At 35.8% G+C, this 24,941-nt stretch overlaps 1 protein-coding gene across 4 annotated transcripts; it reads right to left on the reverse strand.

Annotated features, from left to right (window-relative positions):
* Positions 1-2,517: 2,517 nt before the first annotated feature.
* LOC110448186 (uncharacterized aarF domain-containing protein kinase 5-like) lies at positions 2,518-19,477 on the reverse strand. 4 transcript variants are annotated; one of them, XM_021494305.1, is made up of 13 exons: positions 19,355-19,477; positions 17,450-17,886; positions 16,969-17,233; positions 16,101-16,241; positions 14,886-14,999; positions 14,193-14,324; positions 13,610-13,693; positions 13,225-13,306; positions 12,798-12,968; positions 7,918-8,095; positions 6,265-6,339; positions 4,969-5,187; positions 2,518-3,812 (listed from the first exon to the last, which is right to left on the reverse strand). In XM_021494305.1, the coding sequence occupies exons 2-13, from the start codon at positions 17,797-17,799 to the stop codon at positions 3,785-3,787; spliced, it is 1,839 nt and encodes a 612-aa protein (XP_021349980.1). In that variant the 5' UTR covers positions 17,800-17,886; positions 19,355-19,477; the 3' UTR covers positions 2,518-3,784. The 4 variants fall into 4 exon arrangements, with proteins under 4 accessions (XP_021349980.1, XP_021349976.1, XP_021349978.1 ...); XM_021494301.1 differs by lacking the exon at positions 7,918-8,095 and adding an exon at positions 11,054-11,261; XM_021494303.1 differs by lacking the exon at positions 7,918-8,095 and adding an exon at positions 11,054-11,261 and having other exon boundaries at positions 19,400-19,463.
* Between the last annotated feature and the right edge of the window lie 5,464 nt (positions 19,478-24,941).

Genomic DNA, 24,941 nt, shown 5'->3' on the forward strand with positions numbered 1-24,941 from the left:
GCAGTATTAAGAGTGTTACATTGGTATTTAAACGCAATGTTTCGATATTATTCATACAGTTGACTTAACTGACTTGGCACGTTGTGGCCTAGCGAGTCGTTTTCAGCAGCATAGAGTCGAGAAACCTGTCATGTACTCTTTGAACAGATGATTCCAAAGCTCGCAAAACAAGTTTTCAGTTACTGTTTGTGTTCAAAAAAATAAACACTTATAAGTATAAGTTACTCATACCAGTAATATCTAGAGCAGGTAAAAAGGAGAGGGGGGGAGGGGCATTCATGGGAACAGGGGTTCATAGGTAAATAGAGGACAGTCTTAAAGAAATCCTCCGTAAGATCAGCAGGGCTAAAAATGACATGAAAGTTTCATATATGTGTATAAAATTTCCTTTATTTTGAATCAACAAATATTTTGGAAAATTACAAAAGAAGTCCAGTAAAAAAAATCAAAGAAGTAAACTATATAGTCAATTATACAGTAAACTATATAGTCAATTAAACAGTAAACTTCATAGGCAATTAAACAGTAAACTCTATAGTCAATTAAACAGTCAACTATATAGTCAATCAAACAGAAACTATATAGCCAATTAAACAGTAAACTCTATAGTCAAATAAACACTTAACTATATAGTCAATTATACAGTAAACTATATAATCAATTATACAGTAAACTATATAGTCAATGAAACAGTAAACTATAGAGTCAATTAAACAGTTAACTATTTAGTCAATTAAACAGTCAACTATATAGTCAATCAAACAGAAACTATATAGTCAATTAAACAGTAAACTATATAATCAATTATACAGTAAACTATATAGTCAATTAAACAGTTTACTATTTAGTCAATTAAACAGTCAACTATATACTGTATAGTCAATTATACAGTAAACTATATAGTCAATTATACAGTAAACTATATAGTCAATTAAACAGTTAACTATATAGTCAATTAAACAGTTAACTATATAGTCAATTAAACAGTTAACTATATAGTCAATTAAACAGTTAACTATATAGTCAATTAAACAGTTAACTATATAGTCAATTAAACAGTTAACTATATAGTCAATTAAACAGTTAACTATATAGTCAATTAAACAGTTAACTATATAGTCAATTAAACAGTTAACTATATAGTCAATTAAACAGTTAACTATATAGTCAATTAAACAGTTAACTATATAGTCAATTATACAGTAAACTATATAGTCAATTTAACAGTTAACTATATAGTCAATTAAACAGTTAACTATTTAGTCAATTATACAGTAAACTATACAGTCAATTATACAGTAAACTATACAGTCAATTATACAGTAAACTATATAGTCAATTAAACAGTAAACAATATAGTCAATCAAACAGTAAACTATATAGTCAATTAAACAGTAAACTATATAATCAATTATACAGTAAACTATAAAGTCAATTAAACAGTCAACTATATAGTCAATTAAACAGTAAACTATATAGTCAATTAAACAGTTAACTATTTAGTCAATTAAACAGTCAACTATATACTGTATTGTCAATTATACAGTAAACTATATAGTCAATTATACAGTAAACTATATAGTCAATTAAACAGTGAACTATATAGTCAATTATACAGTAACCTATATAGTCAATTATACAGTGAACTATATAGTCAATTAAACATTAAACTATATAGTCAATTAAACAATAATCTATATAGTCAATTAAACAGTAAACTATATAGTCAATTATACAGTAAACTATATAGTCAATTATACAGTAAACTATATAGTCAATTAAACAGTTAACTATATAGTCAATTAAACAGTTAACTATATAGTCAATTAAACAGTTAACTATATAGTCAATTAAACAGTAAACTATATAGTCAATTAAACAGTAAACTATATAGTCAAATAAACATATTTAGTCAATAAAAAAATCAGTTGGGATATACTACAATCATTGTCTTTGTGAGAATTATACAGTACACACTCAAGCAGAGTCAATTTTTTTTCAACATTTTGACTAAGTTAGTATTCCCTGAGAGAGATCAGAACAAAATCAAACAACAGACAAATGGGATTCTATTCAGCCACAGGCAGCTTCAGAATCCAATGAGGAAAACTTGCATTTTGTCTCATGGTCTTTAAAATCTTTTTATACAATAACCTTAATCTTTCCAAATAACCTAATGTCACGCTATCACAATTGGTAAAATTTAAACAGTTTTTCAGTGATATTTAAAAATTCAGATCTTGTATCTGGAATGTTTCTTGATTCTTGACAAAGACTCCCCATGGTGGTTCATTTTCAGATTTTGTTTGTTATTCTAAGAGATTTGTTTCTGAAAATAGAATGCTAAACTCGCAGCAAGATTTCGTCCGTTTTTTGGCCATGATTAGTACCCAAATTGGTACACCATATCACAGGCTTTAAAACTTGTTTTATTTCTGTAAGTTGATGTGCTAATTGCAACAAAATATATTGCATTTATAACTATACACTTTCATATTACATGTGTATCANAGCAATAGGTCACTTGAGCTAAAGCTCAGGTGACCTAAAAACCCAGAAATCAACATATAAACATGCTATCCTCCACAATTTCGTCGACGTACGTCGGTTTTTACTGGTTTTCTGATATATTTATTTTGAAGCCATCTTGTACTCTTAAAAAGTTCCTGAAAACAAAACTATTCGGTGGAAATGCTGATAAATATCTCTTGTTATACTGTCAGAGGAAAATACTCAAATTTAATTTTAAAGTTCTATTTGTATCTTTTTCTGACCGTGTACAAATTGTGGTAGCGTAACGTTAAATTTACACTGAGGAAATATTTCACTATTTCAATCTTTCCTTTTCAAATATTCCTCAACATTTCATTTACATATTTCCCTCTTTAATTTGCCAAAACCTTTATAGCACTTAGCATCTACAAAGCCACTCTTTTGTTTGTTGCAATCTATCCACAAATACTGACAGTATAACAAGGTTTAACTGACAAATACTGACAGTTTAACACGGTTTAACTGACAAATACTGACAGTATAACACGGTTTAACTGACAAATACTGACAGTATAACAAGGTTTTACTGACAAATACTGACAGTTTAACAAGGTTTCACTGTATAAATAATACATAAATGTAACAATACTGAATCTTATCTAAGATTACAATTTCCAGTTTGTTTATAAATCCAGTTTTTACTTAGACACATTTCCTACAGAGAAGAACATAGGACACTGATTGGACATTGATTGACTTAGTTTACAGACGCTGTATCTCTTCACCTCATAATTTGTTTCTTCTTTGGTTCAACCTATAATTTTTCAACACTACATAAATATGTCATAGTTTTATAATCAACAAATCATTTTGCGCTCTCTAGTATTAAGCACTTCCCTCAAAAGACCGTATACCAGTATATTTTTGCTGCGGTTTAATTTTTTCGCCTTTTATCACTACAGCGAACATTTGTTAATAAGTTTGTAATAGCCAGGGTCCTGTGAAGACAGTCCAGGTATATAGTTTTAAGTAACTCCTGAAGACTCATTTGAACTCTTCAAATTTAAAGGTTGTGATAGTCCATTACGAAATTTCAGGGAAGAATGAGTTCAGCATTCCATCAACAGGAAACCTGTGATCCTATTTCTATTCTTAAGACATAATGATCCGTTCCTGCCTTCACACCAAGTCTGGCCCACATACAGTTCCTGGCATGGAGGGACATCGCAGTGTTTTTTTTTACATTAACCCGTGTGGACACATTTCCGTTGTGTTTCAAGAATCAAAGTTGTCATGTATACACCTCACTGTTGAAAGCTCTGTAACAGAAAACACAAGATTACAGTACTTAAGGAACGGCAAGAGTAAAACATCAAAAGAAACAAAGCTAGTGAGTTTTGATGGACATCAAGAGAAGTGACAGCAGTTTAACAGTTAAATTGCCCGGCTTTGAAGTCAGTGTAGCTCCTCCGTAACCTTCAAAGGAAAGATAACAGCTGAGTGATTGGTCAGGTTTTTTATACTTCAAACCAATCAAATAGCTAATCATGTGCCTTTGATTTTGTCATGTGATGTTCCAAGGGTGTAGAGGAGAGTATGGGAGCAGTACCCGTGGATTTGGAGGTGGATACAGCGATGTACTGGCACACCCAGACAAACCTGTTGACACTCACCTGTTCTTATCCTGTTAGGATACAGCGATGTACTGACACCCCCAGACAAACCTGTTGACTCTCCCCTGTTCTTATCCTGTTTGAATACAGCGATGTACTGACACCCCCAGACAAACCTGTTGACTCCCACCTGTTCTTATCCTGTTAGGATACAGCGATGTACTGACACACCCAGACAACCCTGTTGACTCTCCCCTGTTCTTATCCTGTTTGAATACAGCGATGTACTGACACACCCAGAAAAACCTGTTCTTATCCTGTTTGAATACAGCGATGTACTGACACACCAAGACAAACCTGTTGACTCTGACCTGTTCTTATCGTGTTTGGATACAGCGATGTACTGGCACACCCAGACAAACCTGTTCATATCCTGTTTGGATACAGCGATGTACTGACACACCCAGACAACCCTGTTGACTCTCCCCTGTTCTTATCCTGTTTGAATACAGCGATGTACTGACACCCCCAGACAACCCTGTTGACTCTCCCCTGTTCTTATCCTGTTTGGATACAGCGATGTACTGACACCCCCAGACAAACCTGTTGACTCTGACCTGTTCTTATCGTGTTTGGATACAGCGATGTACTGTAACACCCAGACAAACCTGTTGACTCCCACCTGTTCTTATCCTGTTTGGATACAGCGATCTACTGACACACCCAGACAAACCGGTTGACTCTCACCTGTTCATATCCTGTTTGGATACAGCGATGTACTGGCACACCCAGACAAACCTGTTCATATCCTGTTTGGATACAGCGATCTACTGACACACCCAGACAACCTGTTGACTCTCACCTGTTCTTATCCTGTTGTTCCTGGATCGTTTTCTGAATCTTCTCCAGATCAGGGAGTCGACCGAGGTACGCCATGAGCCGAATGTAGAGGATGCCAGCCCACATCTTCATCTTATCTAACTGTATGTTATAATCGTAGATACAACGCTCCCACCACGCTCGCACACGCCCTGACACCGTCAAGTGGAACTCTCCTGTCTTCTGGCACCCTGTGATAGCACTGTAACAGAGAGGTGGACACAAAATATAAGTGTTACCTCGCAGTGACTGATGTTGTTGACTGCTATTAACTAACCATGGCTGACCTTCACTAATACCGATGGTCCTTGTCTGACCTTGAGTGTCATTGTATGACCTTGACTAAGCTGACTGACCTTGAGTGTCAATGACTATGCTGACTGACCTTGAGTGTCATTGTATGACCTTGACTAAGCTGACTGACCTTGAGTGTCAATGACTATGCTGACTGACTTTGAGTGTCATTGTATGACCTTGACTAAGCTGACTGACCTTGAATGCCAAGACTATGTTGACTGACCTTGAATGCCAAGTCTATGATGACTGACCTTGAGTGTCAATGACAAAGCTGATTGACCTTGAATGTCAATGACTATGTTGACTGACCTTGAGTGTCAATGACTAAGTTGATTGACCTTGAATGTCAATGACTAAGTTAACTGACCTTAAATCTCAATGACTATGTTGATTGACCTTGAGTGACATTTACTGAATTTTAATGAATGTAAATGACAATAACTGACGTTGACCAAAGATGAACGACATTGAATACTGTTGACTGACCTTGATGTGAAATGACTTTAACTGACCTTGACTGATAATTACTGACTTTTTTTTATAAAGTTTTACAACAATTATGAAAAAAAAAAATCTCACTTATACCAATCACTCTTGTTAGCCAGGATGGAAGCATGCAGAGGATCTTAATGCCTGAGAAAACCATAGTTATACCCTGAGAAAACCATAGTTATACCCTGAGAAAGCCATAGTTATACCCTGACTAAACCATAGTTATACCCTGAGAAAGCCGACGAGGTCCACAGGTGAACCAATACCTGTTCAAAGTTCTAGCCTGATTGGGGAGTCGAACCCCGGCCGTTTTGATAAAAACCAAGTGCACTATTCACTGTGTGACCTTGACTGATATTGACTGACCTATTAATAATAATAATAATAATTTGAGGTTCTTGTATACCGCTTTATCACAACCTAGTTCGTAGGTTGTCTCGAAGCGTTTCACAAATTATTATCCCTCGTTATCGGATACCTAGATACATACCTCCTTGCCATGATACTGTATCTGTCGACCACATGACCATGCTCCCTACAAATAGCTCGGATGGTGTTCATATTCCTGTAAAGAAAATTTACAGACTACAGGACACACACTCCAAGCCTTTCAGCCAGTGAATAAGAAGTCATTTCATGTTTATAATATTCACGTTTGAACCGACTCATATTTACTATATTATTGTATGTTGAAATGATTAAAATAATGTTCTAGCAGTTAGTGTTACAGGGACTTTAGAAATGTCTTCAAAATATCCCCACAGTCACGACTGAAGCATCATAGTAGATTGCATTTAAACAGGACCATTGGTCAGCTGCTCAACGTTTGTTTTTTCCTACACTACATTCAGGTGACAGATTCCATCAGTCTTAAAAGGGTATATTACCATAAAAATTTAATAAAATAACGCCTTCAGATATCTCTTATGCTCCCTCCCATCTTTCCTAACCCGTTTGCCCAATGCAAACAGAAACCCCTGACCACTGGGTATCAGTGAACAGAAACCCCTGACCATTGGGTATCAGTGAACAGAAACCTCTGACCACTGGGTATCAGTGAACAGAAACCCCTGACCACTGGATATCAGTGAACAGAAACCCCTGACCACTGGGTACCAGTGAACAGAAACCCCTGACCACTGAGATCAGTGAACAGAAACTCCTGACCACTGGGTATCAGTGAACAGAAACCCCTGACCACTGGATATCAGTGAACAGAAACCCCTGACCACTGGGTATCAGTGCACAGAAACCCCTGACCACTGGGTATCAGTGAACAGAACCCCTGACCATTGGGTATCAGTGAACAGAAACCTCTGACCACTGGGCATCAGTGAACAGAAACCCCTGACCACTGGGTATCAGTAAACAGAAACCCCTGACCACTGGGTATCAGTGAACAGAAAACCCTGACCATTGGGTATCAGTGAACAGAAACCTCTGACCACTGGGCATCAGTGAACAGAAACCCCTGACCACTGGGTATCAGTAAACAGAAACCCCTGACCACTGGGTATCAGTGCACAGAAACCCCTGACCACTGGGTATCAGTGAACAGAACCCCTGACCATTGGGTATCAGTGAACAGAAACCTCTGACCACTGGGCATCAGTGAACAGAAACCCCTGACCACTGGGTATCAGTGAACAGAAACCCTGACCATTGGGTATCAGTGAACAGAAACCTCTGACCACTGGGTATCAGTGAACAGAAACCCCTGACCACTGGGTATCAGTGAACAGAAACCCCTGACCATTGGGTATCAGTGAACAGAAACCCCTGACCACCGGGTATCAGTGAACAGAAACCCCTGACCACTTGGTATCAGTGAACAGAAACCCCTGACCACTGGGTATCAGTGAACAGACATACATTGTTGTGCTCTACATGTGTCAATACCAAAATCTCAACAAATGCCATTTTCATTCATGATTTCTTTTTTCAAAGAACTTTTTTTCTGTAGAGTTTATCAAAACAAGAATGTATTTCAAAGGTCTTACATGAAGGCTGTGTAAACGAGTTAAAGCCACACGGTAACAGTAGAGGGGTGACCAAAATCTGTAGTTGATCACGCATGTAGAGAAGGGGCCAAAATGCTTTTACAGGGGGCAAAGGGTCAAGGTTACACCTCCTTTCAACCAACCTGACAAGCAGCAGCATTGTCCGTGGCATGTCTTTGAGAACAGTCATGATTTTGTCAAAATGCTTTTGTGCCATGATTCTCATGTGCTCTAGATCTTTGTCAGTCATGCGGTTTGGGAGTTGGAAACTCCCGCGAGAGATTGGCCTTTGCAGAAGGATTTCACCCAGTACGACATGATCTGACAAGATACAACAGGAAACAAACTTAAGCTAATAATGGAGGAAATACCTAAGTGAACTTGTCTAGAGACTGAGTAAGAAGAGATATTACATCACTGCCAGGCAGACATCTCGTGTAAGGTAAGGGAGATAACCCTGTAAGCCAATCAAGCAATTAGTTAAACAAGGAAAGGTCAAAACAGACCAAAAACGGAAGACCAAAAAATTAAGGCCATTTTAATTTAAAAACATATACCGTACAGCAGGAATTTTTTGCAGCCACAAATTTTAACAATTTTAAATATTTTGTGATTTTAAATTTCAAAGATCTGTCGGACGAAAGATGTATTTTCTTTTACCATATTGGTTTAAACTGCATAGTGTTGAAATAACTATTTCAACCCTAACACGTTTCCCAATAACCCCCAGTAGCAGTGACTTACAGGTGGTATAATGACGAAATATGCCATGAAATTACCAGAAGCTCTGTATGTGACACTTTGCGGACGATACAAGTAGACCGGGTTTGGTCCTGTGTACAGCTAAAGAATTGCTCCCTAGGGTAACTTTAAAATTGACCAACTTTGAAGTCGACTGTCTCAACGCTGTTTTTTTCAAAGGAAAGGTAACAGCCTAGCGATCGGGCAATTTATTTAACCTGAAACCAATTGAATAGCTAATCGAGTGCCTCTGATCTGGTCATGACTTGTTTCAAAGGAGACGAGCAGGTTAGCCTGCGTAACTATAACAGAACCCCTGAAATGTCAGGGAAGCAGAAACATGAGCCAATGGAGGTATGTGTGTATTATTTAAGTCTCACCCGAACCGCAAAACAAACCCAGCCAGTAAAGCAATGGCAACCATTGTTTTCTATTAATAGAAACAGTGACCTTGACCTTTGATATATGACCATGAAACATGAACTTGTACCAAGGTATGTTTACTGAATGCAGTAATGATGTCAAAATTGCAAAGCGAAGGAATTAGAGAGACGACACTTGGGGAAGATCCACAGACGAATACACAACCGAGAGTGACGCTATATCCCTCCTGAATAACTGCCTACTAGTCAGACTTGTAACGAGAGAAACGGGATAAATTTCCTTTTGATGAACATAATACTCAGTGTTTTAAATTTTGCCTATCTCAATGTGGATCCGCTTAATTGTCAAAATCATTAACTAAAAAAAATTACCTGCTGTAAGGTATGTTTGTAACAGAAGAGAAACTGACACTGTACAAGTATAGTCTAAAATTATTAATCCAGTCAAAAATACACAAAGCCGGAGTCTCATATATGTGTGATACATTGGATTGATTATATTGAATATAATATATGTTTTTTTCATAATAGAGATCAGTCGTTCCTCCTGGGGAGCCTGAATGGGCTTAACCACTCTGGGATTTCAATTTTCAAAGTTCTGCTAAACACTGATACATATGTATATATATGTATGAAAATCTAACAAACTTGAAGCTTAATATATAATGGATCATACAACATTATATTTATAAAATTTGAATAAACTACACTAACCCTACCCCAAAGTTTATGAGAATTTGAAAGCTTTGTGTAGCATCCAGAAAGTTGAAAATGTTCTCAGATTCCATTGTCTAAAGTGTATGTTTCCTTTAACCTTTTATTGAAGGGACTTAAGTTTGTACGATTTAAGGTCCTTTTGAAGAGGACATTTTTTTCATTTTCATAAAAGTATTTTTTCATAATTCTATACATGATCTTGGAATTCTACCATAATGGAAAATATTTTGAGGGTGATTTAACTTTGCAATACAGCTAAACCTCAAAACATTTGTTATTGCTAACTCACTTAACACCAACATTTATTAATGCCCCTCCCCCTTGTGTTTTTCTTAGCAATTTGTTTACAATATGAATCCTGTGTATTGCTTTTCATACTAAAATGTAGCTGGAAAATGCTGGCAGTATAACAAGGTTTTACTGACTAATGATGACAGCATAACAAGGTTTTAATAAACAAATGATGAAAGTATAACAAGGTTTTACTGTCAAATGATGACAGTATAACAAGGTTTTACTGACAAATGATGACAGTATAACAAGGTTTAACTGACAAATACTGACAGTATAACAAGGTTTAACTTATAAATGGTGACAGTATAACAAGGTTTTAATGACAAATGATGACAGTATAACAAGGTTTTACTGATAAATGATGACAGTATAACAAGTATAAATTTGGGCAATATAACCATGCACAATGCTACTGCTTGGGTTGTGATAAGACCAGGTATTCTAACATGTTATCAGTGATCCTGAAGGCCAAGCCTTATCTGGTATCGGGCAGTCTGGTAAACAGACAAAACTGATTTAAGATTAGTACGACATTGACTTAGATCAGGGCCTCATTGTTCCATCCGATTAGCTTGATGTTGAGTTATAGAAACTTAATATCAATATCATCTTTTATAAAATAACGAAACTTGTAACAAAAACACAATTATCAGGGGTTCCAGATGCTCATCTGATGAGAGTAAATGCAAGAATATCTGTTATTTGTAAATTTTATGATATTTCTAAAACGTGTTATTCAAAAAATGTTGGCGATCACTTAAACCAATGATACTTTGAGTACAGGAGTCGAACGTTACTTTTAATCATTAGTGAAATTTACATTAATTTACCTAAATATTTTTAGAATCAGATGGAACTCTCTATCCGGTCAGGCATGTTTTGGAAACTATTTCATATGCTAAAATCAAAGTTTTACTTTCTACACAAACAATGCATGTATTAAACGTGTCGCAACGTTTCAAGACCGACTGGTCCCATTGTCAAGGTATGACTGTGTGAGACCGACTGGTTCCTTTGTCAAGCTATGACTGTATCATATGATACTTGTAAAATGAGCCAGGAAATTTTGATTTGGAAAAGCCTTTTTGCAATAACTACAAGCAATACATTTAATGAAGATATTCACGCTTCTCAGGAAAGGTACCTGAAAATGAAATACAAGCACATAGGCATGTCCTTGAAGGTTCCGCGGAATCGATCCCACATCTTATCGTAATCCTCCTTCCACTCCACCTGAACGTCCTTCGGCATTTTGTAAAACTGCCGTTTAGAGGTTATACGGTGACGGAAGAACGAGTTTGTCTTGAACTTTATAGGACCTTGTTTAACCATCATAGAAAAAATCTGGTAATCTGGAAAACAAGGCTAAAGATGAGGACAGCAGTGTTTAACTGTAGCATACACCAGGGAACATCAATATTTACTGTCAACACTGAAGACTCATTAACAACTGAAAATTGTTCGCAATGTGGGAATGCTCACTTTTTTTTGCATTGAGTTAATTAAACAATAGGAAACTATCCAGATGTTAACATTTATTTAGAGATTATAGATACGTAGCATAAATAAACTTCACAACCATTACCAACGTGAATATTTCCACACCGCGATCAGTTCAGTAAGTCACAACCCAAACATTTACACATGCCAGAATTTTCACTTTATAGCTAAACCTTCATCAACAAGAGCTAAATTTCATTATCTTAGGCCAAAAAAAATATATGTGAGTTTCAGGTATCACAAATTACCCTAGATTTTCACGCCAACCCTAGATATTTTATCACCTACTTGTATCTAAGATTAATTTATTAGCCAGGCAAAGTTCACAGCCACTCATTAAAATGGACTTACTTCCGGTTCTGGGAGTGTGACCCTATTCTTGCCAAATTGAGAACCATTGTAATGCGTGGAAATGCATTGTAAAATTTGAAATTAAGCATAATATTAATTCACGAAAATATAAAATTAACACTAATATAAAATTATTTCCCTACTATTGGACCCTATTTTTTGTTCATGCATGTAACCTGAAACAAACATTTATTTTGGTTTAATTAAAGGATATGACAAGTTCTCAACACGTAGACGTAACAATACACGGTATGGTAGCAGATTTATACAAATTGTTTTGTAAAAAAGACATAATTGTGAGATGTCAACAGGATTTTTCTTAATCAGACTGATCACAGTTTATGATTTTAGATAAAATATGCCCTCACTGATCCCGACTTATCTATTTTATGAATCAATCCTAGGAAAATTACTGTTAATAATTATAAACTATAACTTTCTGTTTTTAAGTTAAGAATTGTTAACTCAAGTTGAACACAGAGGAAATATACATAAATGGCTTTGATTTGATGTATTTATGCTCAAGTGAAATTATCACCTCATGACTCCTTCAAAAATAGAAAATCATATTTCAAATTGGACGATGCTTATAGAGTACTGGTGTCAACTTTTAGCAGCTAATTAAAATGAACAACATCTGCACCTTATGGCTATATGCTACCTTATTCAGTATACCTATGAATGGAATTGAGTTATATCCCTTATAGGGTTGTAATTTTGAATTATTTAAAGACTGAGTGTATATAAGTCTCAACAATGTATTTTTTCTTGTGAACCTTTTAAAATTTGTCGCCATTTAATTTATCATGTCCTAGTTTTGTAAATAATACAGCATTTTTCACAGCTCAGTCAGCGTGGAACTTGTTTTGAAAGGCAAGGTTTGTTATAGTAAGGTAGCATACATCCTTAACCTATCTAATATATGACTTTTTTTTGTTTATAATTCCTTCAATGAAATTTGACAATCGATTCCTACTCAGAGACATATGAATCAATTTTATCCTGTCCTTTGACGCTAAACCAACTCGGTACCTTACCTTCAACCCCAAGTTCCTGGGAATATTTCTGCATGTTGTCCTCATTTTGCATAACAATTGCCTTAAACAAATGGCACAGGGACTGTCTATGGGAGGGCGTGAGGATATCGTACAGACCATGGTCCAGAAGCACAAGTTCGGCCTTTTTGTCACTTCCTTTACGTACAAACACTGCAACAGAAAGGAATAAATACACATGCTTTTTCTAAGAAGCAGTGATGGATTAGCTCCCCTTACTTACAAACACTGTCTATGGGTAGGGATGTTGTACAGACCCTGAACCACATGCTCTTCCATAACATAAACAAACAAACATGGTAACAGCATGGATGTGATTGGAGAAAGCAAAAACAGAAAATAAAGCAAATGATTCAGAAACTAGGAATTACAATTGAACAGAAACGGTCTTTGGGCAAAGAGATCTTACCGTTTCCTGGGTGAGGGTCAGCATGCACAAATCCAGAAAGGAAAATCTGCTCGGAGAAACACTTGACTAGTTTCTGATCCACCTAACAAATACATTAAGGAGAACAGTCACATCATACATTGGTCATTCTCTTAGGGACACAGATTCAACAGATGTCATAACAACTTTAAAAAATTATGAAATTGAACTACTGCTTTTTCATGTCTACTTAATTTGTAATTGAAAAATATCTAAAGTTAATAGATATTGATTCCTTTATACTAAAATTTACAATTAAGGAGTTGTCTTTCTTATCTGAACCGCTGAAATTTTAATGACTTACACATATTATGAATTAGATCATATTTTGAAATTATTACATAATAGATATAACGAGTTAACTTACATCTTTAAGAGATAAACCCATATCCTTGATAGCACCGGAGTCACTGATCTTACAACCCTCGATGAATTCTGCTGTCAATACTCTCTGTAAACAAACACAAGTTATGCATTTTATTAATATGATCTTAAGGTAGAAAATCAAAACAATTTTCTTGATAATTTCATTGGGGGCTCTCACTCATTAGTAATCCATATCATCTGTATTTCATATTTCTNCTCTGGAGTTCGGCAGAGTCAAGCCTCTTCTCTAGGTGTCTTTTTGGAGTCTTGATGTTAAATTTTAAGTTTAAGTTGTATTAAGGGTATGCTAAGCAAGTAGAGTGAGTAGCCCCTGATATGCCAAATGTTAATAATGTATACATGTACTTCTCAGTGTATCTTATTCATGTTTTTGCTAACATGTGTAATAAACAGATAACTGTTTATCGTGTTTTAGTTGTATATAAAATATATATATATATATATATAGTGACATCATTAACAATGGCAGAAATTTTGACGTCATAAACAATAGGTTGTATTGTGACGTTTAAGTCAAAAGCTTTAAGATTTATATATATATAATTAAGTAGAGATGTACTTACTTTGGTGGTCATGTTCCAGAAAATCTTCGGTACGTAGACATAGTTTAGGTGTTGGAGATCTTTCAAGCACCGCTCTCCATTTTTGCCTTCATTAATAAAGTCTAGTTCCAACTCCAGTGTTCCTTTCAAATCCTGAAATATTTTAAAATCATCACTAGTATTAAGGCAAACCAGTGAATCCAATAATAATTACATAATCTAGAACTGTAAGCTGCAGGCCAACTTCATACCCCCAGCTACTATGTAATTTACCTAATTCCCATCTGAATTAAAAATTAAATTCCAATTGCACAATTTAAAGTATACTGTTCAGTATTACTGATGATTTTGTAATTATATAAAGGACCGTAACTCCAACAAAAAAGACTGGATTAATAAAAAGTAGATCAGCAAATTCAGAAATTTAAGTATTGTTTGTAAATATATATGTATATGTGCAATTTCACAAAATCTGAATAACAAATGTAGAAATACTTTTATAAAAGTAGCAAAACTTCCACAAAATTAAAATAAATTAAGTTCAGGTGTAGAACTTCAGAGAATTATAACTATATAACTGAAGTTTCACTAATTTCAGATAATCTTATTCACTTTTGGAGGGAAATTGGTCCATTTTTCTGGCCTAAAGGGGGCCCAGAAATATCCCACTTTACACAGTTTACCTGGGTATTATGGCTGGTGTTGATTTCCTACCTGAAGTGCCCAAGCAAACCCAAACTTTGGATGCAGCCAGCCAATCAGCTCCAGTATAATCTCACAGGTCTTAATGTCACCATAGAAACGGTCCTGGAGGTCAATATACTGGACCTGTAAAATCACCCATGTTAGGTTACTGTATAGTTGTCGTGATTTTGTGTCCGGAACTTATTTGCAGGGGTTTGATTTTGCAAATCACAATTTCTGTACGTCTATTTCGGAACACCTTGTTAAGTACAAAAACTTAAGCAGGAAAGAGAAATGCTGAAAAAAGTCTTTCTCACTTGTCAGGATCTAAACTGTACACATTTCTTTGTTATGCTCAAGTTTGTATGTGTGAGCTTGCCTATTAATGCCTACAGGACTAATATTATGGCAATACATACATGGTTTCGTTGTGACCCACAATACAATTAGACTGATGGGTTTATCTATTGTGTACGACTCATCTGTTCACTTCTTTATATAGTGTTCTTCTTTCAAAGCAATGTTTTGACCTAGTAGCCTCAGCTCAAATACTTTTTAAATTTTGATACAAAATTACACCCATTTAACAATTTTCAGAAGTACAATGAATGTGAAAATTTCCTACTGGTAGTCAAAGTAGCCGCTATTGTAACTTTCATTGAATCAAGACATTAACTTCACAAATACTGTGACTTAATTAATAACTATTTCTATATTGTCACATTGTCCTCATGAAGATGGATTTTAATTTATGAAAAGAATGACAATAAATAGAGGATATCTAACAGTGTCTTCAGTTATACCAAATATATTTCATAAGTGTGGCTAATATCTTTCACGAGTAAAAAATATCACTTTTATAGAATGAATAATTTTCAATATTTCACTGGTAAAAATATAATAGATATATATACAATTTCTTTAAATTGTCTGAATAAATAAAGTCCCAACACTACCTATCTTTTAGTTACAGTGTTATAAGACTGTTTATTATAACTAAATTTTGGGGGTTAAACTCGTGTGGATGGTAGAAGTCGGGTGTTTCTCCTCTGTAATCATTGGAGGACAAGTATCAGCTTTACAATTGGTTCAAACCTGAAACCAATCAAATAGCTAAACCACGTGCCTTTGATTTTTGTCACGACATATTCAAGGGATGCTGAAAACATATGAAAGTGAGCGTAACCCCTGAAATTTCAAGGATGGTTGAATACGGAGTGACAGTGTGACACATGTTACTGTTACCTTGACTGCCACGGTCTCTCCCTCCTTCGTCACTGCTCTATGGACTTGAGCAAGACTAGCTGCAGCGATAGGTTCTTCATCAAACTTGGCAAACATCTCCTGTGGAGTCATCCCGAAGTCTTCCTTAAACAGCTCCTCTACCTGTACACATCAATGTTACAGATAAATCACACGATCTACCTTTTTTTGTAGGGAGCTTTATCTGAGCTTCCATATAATGTATCAACACTGCCTGTAATATTTTTGTCAGATTTGATATAACTGTTAAACAGGAGATTTTTACCTCAATTTTTTCTCCATTCCTGCCTTGAACAATAGAGTGATTTCAATATGAGACAAAACAAATGGGGGAGATGTTGACATGACATTTTAAAACGATATGGGGGGAAATTCCACAGAGTCTGTGTTAAATCTAGGACTTCATTCCAGTGAGTCATGGAACTCATCATTTTCTGATTGTCCTGAGAATTATTTTGCGAGTCCTTTTTAAAAATAACCAAGTTGTATTAAAGAGAACTACAGAACATAAAGGTATGACATATTTTATGTGTTAAGCTGTGTACGTACACATTGTTGATTCCCCTTGCAGCAGAAGACAGCAGTTGATCTGTGTCAAACCTTATGATGGTTCTAATTGCTGGCTCTATTGTGCTGCCCTCTATGCTATGATGATGTTAGCCAATTCAGTTTTTTGTTTTCCATTCAATATAAGAAAGATAATCTGCAAAGTTTCAAAATATTTGGATCACAAAAGACACACATACCGTTAGAGTCTCCATGTCACAGAGAGGTAGCATACATCCTTAATTCTGTTTATATACAACGTCAATATTTAGTGTTTAAGTTGATATCACTGTATTAGCATTACCTCGTGGGGCTGTCTGCTGAGGGCTTTGTCCTGTAGAATGACTAGGGAATCTATGTATTCTCTGGGTAGGATGTGGTTCATAGACACCATACCCTGTCCTAACTTCACATACAGGCCTCCGTTCTGGAGGCACCCCAATAGCATCCTCTCCGCAGCCCGTTTGTGACAGGGGCGGATTGCCTGGTCATACTCCTCCGACATCTCGTCCAGATTCCACAAGGTCCATTTGTAGTCCGCGGAAATCAGGAGTCCTATTTTTAACGACCTATGTTAATGACATATACAAGTTAGTTATAAGTATTCATTTATATTTCAAATTTTAATAAAAAAAAATGAGAGTACAAAATCTTAAGATTTTTACCAAAAGTAACCTTTACAGTATGATATTACAAGTTTTTGTTGAGAAATTGTTGCCCGACTCAGTATAATTGTCAGTTTTTACATATAATTAAAATTATCCTGATCATGACCATATGCTCACCTTAGGAATCTGACACAGCCACCAAGCAAGACTCGAACCTTGCGTTTGTTTTGCTCCGTAAGTGATAAATAATAAGCACCAAATCCTATTGATGTTAATCCTAAACCAAACAGAAGGTATTTAGATTTACGATATTTCACTTTGGGTTTTTTCTTTGCTGTCACTTCACTTAATGATGAAAAGTTTGTCCTAGTTTGAGTAAACTTTCGGATAACTTGACCGCAGTTATGGCACTTGAAAGTGACGGATGGTCGTAGAGAGGAGCTGGTCAAATGACCGACTCTTTGTAATGAGGGTGCTACAGACTGGTATTGTCTGGTTAGACTTGATAACAGTTTTAAGGAATACATCCTGTCCGCTCTGGTCTATGAGGGTTTTTTGTTGGCAAGGTCGAGTACACTTCAGCTCTAATGCAAAACTGTCATCCTCTGTAATATCTGAAAGATGAATGCAGACATTAAAACACAAGTAAATCAGACATTAAAACAGAATTATTGGTAAACATGCTGAATCTTGGATTTTTGATTATTGGCTATGGGAAAAATTAGAAGTTTGAATTACCCTTAAATTCTGAAAAATGCTGGAAATACCCACCTCCTTTTTCCCTTTGAGATATTATTTATTGTTTAACCATTAGTATATATTGCAATTGAGGAACAATACTAATATGATTGAGGATATACATAAGTGACATCTTTTCATTGGCCAAAAAAGGCTCAATTTTACAACCGGCGATTACTCACGTTACAGTAGTGTAACCGGGATGTTTAACGAGCTACAACCTGTACAAAGGCATCCACAACACCAATGCACTGATCATACCACCATATATCAGTAGTAACACCAGAAGTGGAAGGAGACAACATAACCACGGCTATATCAACATACAATGCAACACACCGACACCTACAAATACAGCTTCTTTCCAAACACCATCATGGAATGGAATGAACTACCATCAGAGGTTGTCGAGCAGCTGACTGTAGAGGCATTCAAGACCTCGCTCCACAGTCATCTTGCAGAGTGAATGTGGATCCTGTAAATAGTTTTAACTTTTTAACCTGTTTTTAACGAACTTATGTGGAAGCCACGCCACACAAGTCTACCTGCAAGTTGATGCTGTTTGACGGCCCTTTGCAGTATCGCCGTAAATGTGAATGTAAATGTAGGGCTAATTTGCTTGTCTTTGTATGAATTAATTTGTATGCATTGGAACTGGAATGGGTTGATCGCTGGCAACCAGGTTGGTACCAAAATGGCAATAATGAATTGGTAGAACGTCCGTCTAGAATTTTGAAGGTCCAAGATCAAATCCCAGTCTGGCAATGCATTTTTCCGTTTCTATATTACAAACATTACAAAATTTGTAGTTAGACTACCTGACCCTGATTCAAACTTTGGACCCACCTACAGATGTAGCTCTAGACAGTTGTTCTACCAGTTGAGCTATATCTGGTCACCGGCCATCAATCAAGTCCAATTCAACTACACTTACACTGTATCCCCACGGAATTAGATGAGGTTGTTATCCAAGTCCGTGGTATAACTAATAAAAATCATGCAACACGCCAAACTGTTTCATCACTTTCAGCAGTTGTTGACCTAAGCGACAGTAGGAACCATTTCACAACTACAATACATGTTTATATAGATGTTTGAAAATAAATTTAGTCGTATGCAATCCATACATTCATGCTCATATATAACACGAAGGTTATTAGAAGTATATGCACTGTTTTCCTACACGGGGTATCGACCGTATATGACCAGACTTAAGCAGCCGACCGGTTTTATCAGTAACGTTACATATCAGCTGATCGGTTGACAACCAGACAAGTGAGGTCAGAGCCACAGCCGAGCACCAGAGACGTAACCTATGCTATTACAAGCACGTAGCAGACTTACTCTCTTCTCAACTACCGTGATCTTGAAACAAAAATGTATAATCACGTCTATTGAAAAGGCGTGATCATTACACAACGTTCTTTCCCAGTTAAATAACGGTGTGTTGTTTTGACCTTCTGTTATTCGAATTAAAGAGTTCTTCTGAAGGATTGAAAGCAGAGTTATCTCTCTTCGTCCTTCTCTTCGAATACAGGGGGTCGTTCCGGCCCCCGAGTTGGTCCGTCCATAGTCGTTCCGACCAAAGTAGTTTCGGCCCCTTCCCGATCCGGCCCCGTATTCTTAGTCGTCCCGTCCCCATAATAATAATATATATATGATTCATGTTTATTTAAATTTAATTCCAACTGATTTTATTTATATAAATTAATGTATAGTCTATTTTACCAATCAAAAGAAATAAAATTAAAAATTAAAGCATAGTTAGGCATATATAACACATTGTACATTTGTTGTCTTTTCATTTTACCTGTACATGTATGTTGTCTAAAATAAACGGCAAAATACACCTGTGTAAACATAAAAGCACACAGAGTAATGTTGCTATTTAAGACACATTACAATCACGGTATTCAGAGACGTACACTTACGTTATAACTGTTAGCTATATTTCATCATTGCGTACACATTAGTTATATTTATAAGATATATTTTATCATTACTTATATATGGATTATGATTGTTAGATCAATTTCATCACTACGTATATATTAGTTATAATTGTCATATCTATATCATCATTACGTACATATTAGTTATAATTGTTAAATATATTTTGTGTTACATAATTGAATAATATATGTAAGTTAGTGTTTGGTCTTTCATAATACTTTGTGGACATATGTTTTCGTCTACTATTGAGTATAGGTTGGTGTGTACAGATAATGGAATTGTCGCCAATTTCTCTTAATATAATAAATTACATAATCTATTTTCACGTGGTATATTGCACCTAACACTTGGTAACTTAGTATTACATGTTCTGAATTTACAATACGCTTTGGCAGAGATGTGTACCACCACATCCCTGGCTTTGGCTAGTATCGGAGGGAGTTCTAGTAAGTACTTTTCTAAACAAAGTTCGTAATTATTAAAAATACTGTAAGCTGTTAACTTATTTGCTATTAAATATAAATTATGTTGATTGCATTAAATATTACATAATGAACGTAATGGTTCATATTTCTTTTCTTACGGAGTTGAACGTAGAGACGGTTGTATATATTCACTAAAAATTGTCCGGATTAAGGGCGACAACCCGTACACTTGTACAATAAACACAACTTGCAAAATGTAAAAATGTTACATACAAATATATGTATACAAACGATCCACGGATAAAACATAATTCAATGGTAATATGTGAAGGAAAACACTACAGTTAGGCCGGAACGACTTTGGGGCGGGACTTACTAAGGACGGACCGGGTAGGGGCCGCAACTAATAGGGGGCCGGACCGGGAGAGGCCGGAACGACTTGATTCGGTCTCTTTTTGAACAAATACTTTCTAGCTTCGGTAACAAGCTAAAGAAAGAAAACGGAAAGAGAAATGTCCTCAAATGTCTTTTATCTAGAAATAATTAAGGATTGAACGTCTGTCAGATTCATTGCGGTTACAGCCAATATGAATGCAATCTGGGTAACAGATAAATAGAATGACGTCTTAAATGGTTTTGTCCTATGCCATAGTACTGTAGTTTTCTGTGTAAATTTAGTTTTGTGCTTTTATATATATACACGTAGTGATTTACTTTCTGTATCTAGCATGCTGTTAAATCAATCGTTGTTGCTAATTTTTATACCTTTGTTTATAGCTGCACTAACGTAGTGTTTCTTGAATCTTAAATGAACATGTAATGTGTTGAAAGAGCTATGGCGGAAATCTGCCCATATTTCCCTTAGTCGGCATTTATGAAAACGGAAAAAAATATTAATGAATAAATAATTTCTAGCAGCGAAAATCCATAGAATAGATATAAAACCAATTATATATGAATTTTTGAACTGCTGATATATTCACAATATCTATGAAAGTGATGGGGTTTCCCAGACTTAAAAAAAACGGTATCAACACTTTCCCATCCGAGGACCAACTTCTGAATTAATTATTTAATTCCGTGATGTAATATGAGGAAACAAATCGTATTCCGGAAAAGTGGTCCTCCTTTGGGTTAAGTGCTCAAAATAATGAAAAACAGTGGTGAGCGAATTTCTTAAACTGCGACAGGTGTTTCTTGGGTTAAAACAGTTTGTATTCAAATCTTCGTCTATGTCCGATGTAGCCGAATATGTAACGCAATTGACTTGTGACCAGACGAAATGGACGGTGCAAGTTCGAATCCACGTTTAGGTGTTTTTTTTAAATACTTAGGCATGAGATCTTTTTCCTTAATTAAGTTATACATTATTTTTCAAACCAATGAAACATTTGATTTGATTTTAATAATATACCTATTGATTTATCTTCTATGCAATCATGTAAACAACTCACTATACACGTGTACAGTACAGCTACGCTTTGTAGATAAGACATCATTTAAATAATATTTATGAATTGATTTTCCCTCCAATTGACACGAGTGATTTTATCTATCTAATTTAACCCAACAAATGATGCTAAAATACCAAATAAATGTGGGATTGTTGCGTCAGAATAAAAAAGTCCAACCCAATAAAAATGAACTGTTATTATCGCAAATAAATACCGAAAATACGGTGAAATTCATCGTTGCGGACAGTCTCATTTGTTTGAAATGCAGGAAGACTGTAGGACAAATTGAAAGTAAGGATCGCAATACACGTGTAAGAAATGCTTTTCGAAAATGATGTATATCATTTTTGCCATTCATTTGTGCAGGAAAAACAAAATCAAGATGTGTATTTTTGTAAGAAAGCATGTAACGGCATGACGCAGGAAGTATTAATGGAAATTAAATCCTTTCAAAATCTTGTTGGTAATGATTGTACAATCTTGTGTTACATACAGCATATCATTTGTTTCAAATTCATAAAAATAATGCGAAATCAATAGCCATGGCCTTGAATTCGGCTGTTTACAATAATCTATTATTAGACACAGGATTCCGATAGATACATGAGGACGCGTCATGACCGTACACGGTGGCACGCGCGAACTCGCGGACACAACTTTGGGGAAATAGGCAGATCAACCCGCCATAGCTCTTTTAATATAATCGTTTAAAGCTGATATTTGGCCTGAACACCATAAAGAAAGTTATATTAGATCTAGCACTGTCAGTCTTCATAATATATAGGTACCTCATCGCTTTAGATGCATGTTTTTATTTAGATATTGTTGTTTGAAGATTTCAACAAATTTGACCCTTGACATTAGTAAAGTTCGTTCATTATGATGATTGAACTCTATAAAACTATATTCAAGGTCCCAGAATATCATGAATCTATGACTTCCAGTTCTTGCGGAGAACCCATTTAAAGTACCGGGGGTCGGTATCATTCATCCATGAATTTAAGCAATAATTGCAAAATATTTTCATCAAGCAAGTATTGCTCCCAGTTTTGGTCCCTTAGCCCCATGAAGAACAACACTTTTTTCATATAATATTTGATTCTCGGTACTAAGGGTGCTTCATAAAATTTGTTGAAATATGATCAACTGGTCAGGAGGGGTAGTATAAACGCCCTAATTTCCCTCTTTTGGGCCTTGATTCTCCTTACTCAACTGAGCTACATGTACGCCATTACTTTATTACAAAAATGATATCTAGGTCCTCAAGACCAAGGGTGATTCATAGCAAATTTTGGTGATATCCGTACATGGTTTTACACGAGTTCTTTCTATATATAGAAATCATCGTATGAACGATTATAGAGTGAAGATGTAAACCAATTTTATGTTATGACTAATGGAATAAGTCCACAGGGGCGGGACTGTACGTCAAGGACAATTCTGGTAGCATTAAAGTGTGCGTTTCTCTATGATTAGCAAATACATGGGATGAGAGTCTGAATGTGTTTTCATTTTACGATCCAAGGACTAAGTCTATAGGGGCGGGGTCATACTCAGGGGCTTATCCTGGTAGTATCGATATAGTCGACTTTGCATACCCCCAATTTTGTTCCATAGGGTTTGCATTAACTTCCTTTACACTTCATATCGCCTTGCTCAAGTGATGTTTCAGACCAGATATACTATATGTTCAGTCATTTTCAGGATGTGTAGGTTTTTGACGCTCAGATTTTTTCCTTTTTTGGACCTGTTTTATGCCACACTCCTCTGGCTCAGGTGGCCTCGACAACACCATGTATGCAAAATAATATCGTCTTTGCTCCAGTTATGTTTCAAACGAAATATGTTAACCATCCACGCAGTTCTCTTGGAAGACTAAAACTTTTTAATATTAAAATGCAAACCATTCTTTCTTTCTTCCCTGCTTGGCCGCAAGAATGCGGAATAGCAAATGTGGTTTAAGTTCATTTGTAATTGACCAAGTACGACCTGTGCTGTGAAGTCCTTCGGAAAGACGAAGAACGGCTAAAGACAACTCTTCATACCATTTAGCGCACATATACTTCGTGTCTGTCGAGATAATAACAAGAGCACAACAAGCGGTATACATTAAACGCCTGCCGATAGATTATTGTGGGGGTCAGATCGATAGTGTCTACATAATCTAATGTAATGGTGATGGTCACTGAGCCTGTATGTGTATGTGTACATAAACAGTTCGGGAAGGCAATGTTACGGATTTCGTTTTTTTTTTTATAGAAATTGGCTTGAAACGTTTGTCAGAAATGCGTGGACAAGCCAATTTTCCAACCCGAATATATATATTCTGTAGCAATGACCTTAAAATTGAACGTATGACTTTGCCTTTCCACTAGTCTCAAGAGATTCATGAGTGTCTGGAATATTTGTGTGAAGCGTCATTAGATTTGGTTGGATATTTAAACGAGGTGCCAAAGGACAGGATAAACTTCCAATTTTCCCTGCATCGTGTAAAGTATCTCTAGCTGTGATCTTTGATAATCTTGAAAGTATAATATTGACTTTCAAGTGGTGTTGAGACACGTACGGACGTCAGAAACATTTCAGTAAAGTTAAATGAAATTTGCGTGTGTAAAGTTAAGTCATTATATAATTAACCTGCTGACAAACAAAGGCGGTAGTGTTCCCGAAATTGGCGTTATTGGCACTTTATGTCACAGTTTTGGTTGCATGATTTGTTTCGTTTGAGGTGATGTCACAAAAAAGCAATTGTTGGAAACAACAAATTAAGGTGTTTTGTTATCAAAGAAGTTATCGTGCTATTTTAAATATAGACATTTTTTGTCCCTTCATCCCATTTTCAAGAAAATTACGTTAGTGGCATTCCCAGGGATGAGTTGAGATATCCATGTAAGAGTTATATGAAATTCAAGTGTCTTTTAACATTTAGACATCAGGGTCACACATTTTGGACAAAGGTCACATGCAATACATAATTATATGTCACAATTGTTTTTGTAACATAGTCGGCCAAATTTCTAGCATTGGTGGACAGACGTACGGACAAGATGCCGCCCAATTGTATACGCTCCGCCATACCAAAAAACAATGACAATAATA

The sequence above is a fragment of the Mizuhopecten yessoensis genome, unplaced genomic scaffold (assembly GCF_002113885.1).
Source record: "Mizuhopecten yessoensis strain PY_sf001 unplaced genomic scaffold, ASM211388v2 scaffold3901, whole genome shotgun sequence".
Taxonomy (NCBI): domain Eukaryota; kingdom Metazoa; phylum Mollusca; class Bivalvia; order Pectinida; family Pectinidae; genus Mizuhopecten; species Mizuhopecten yessoensis.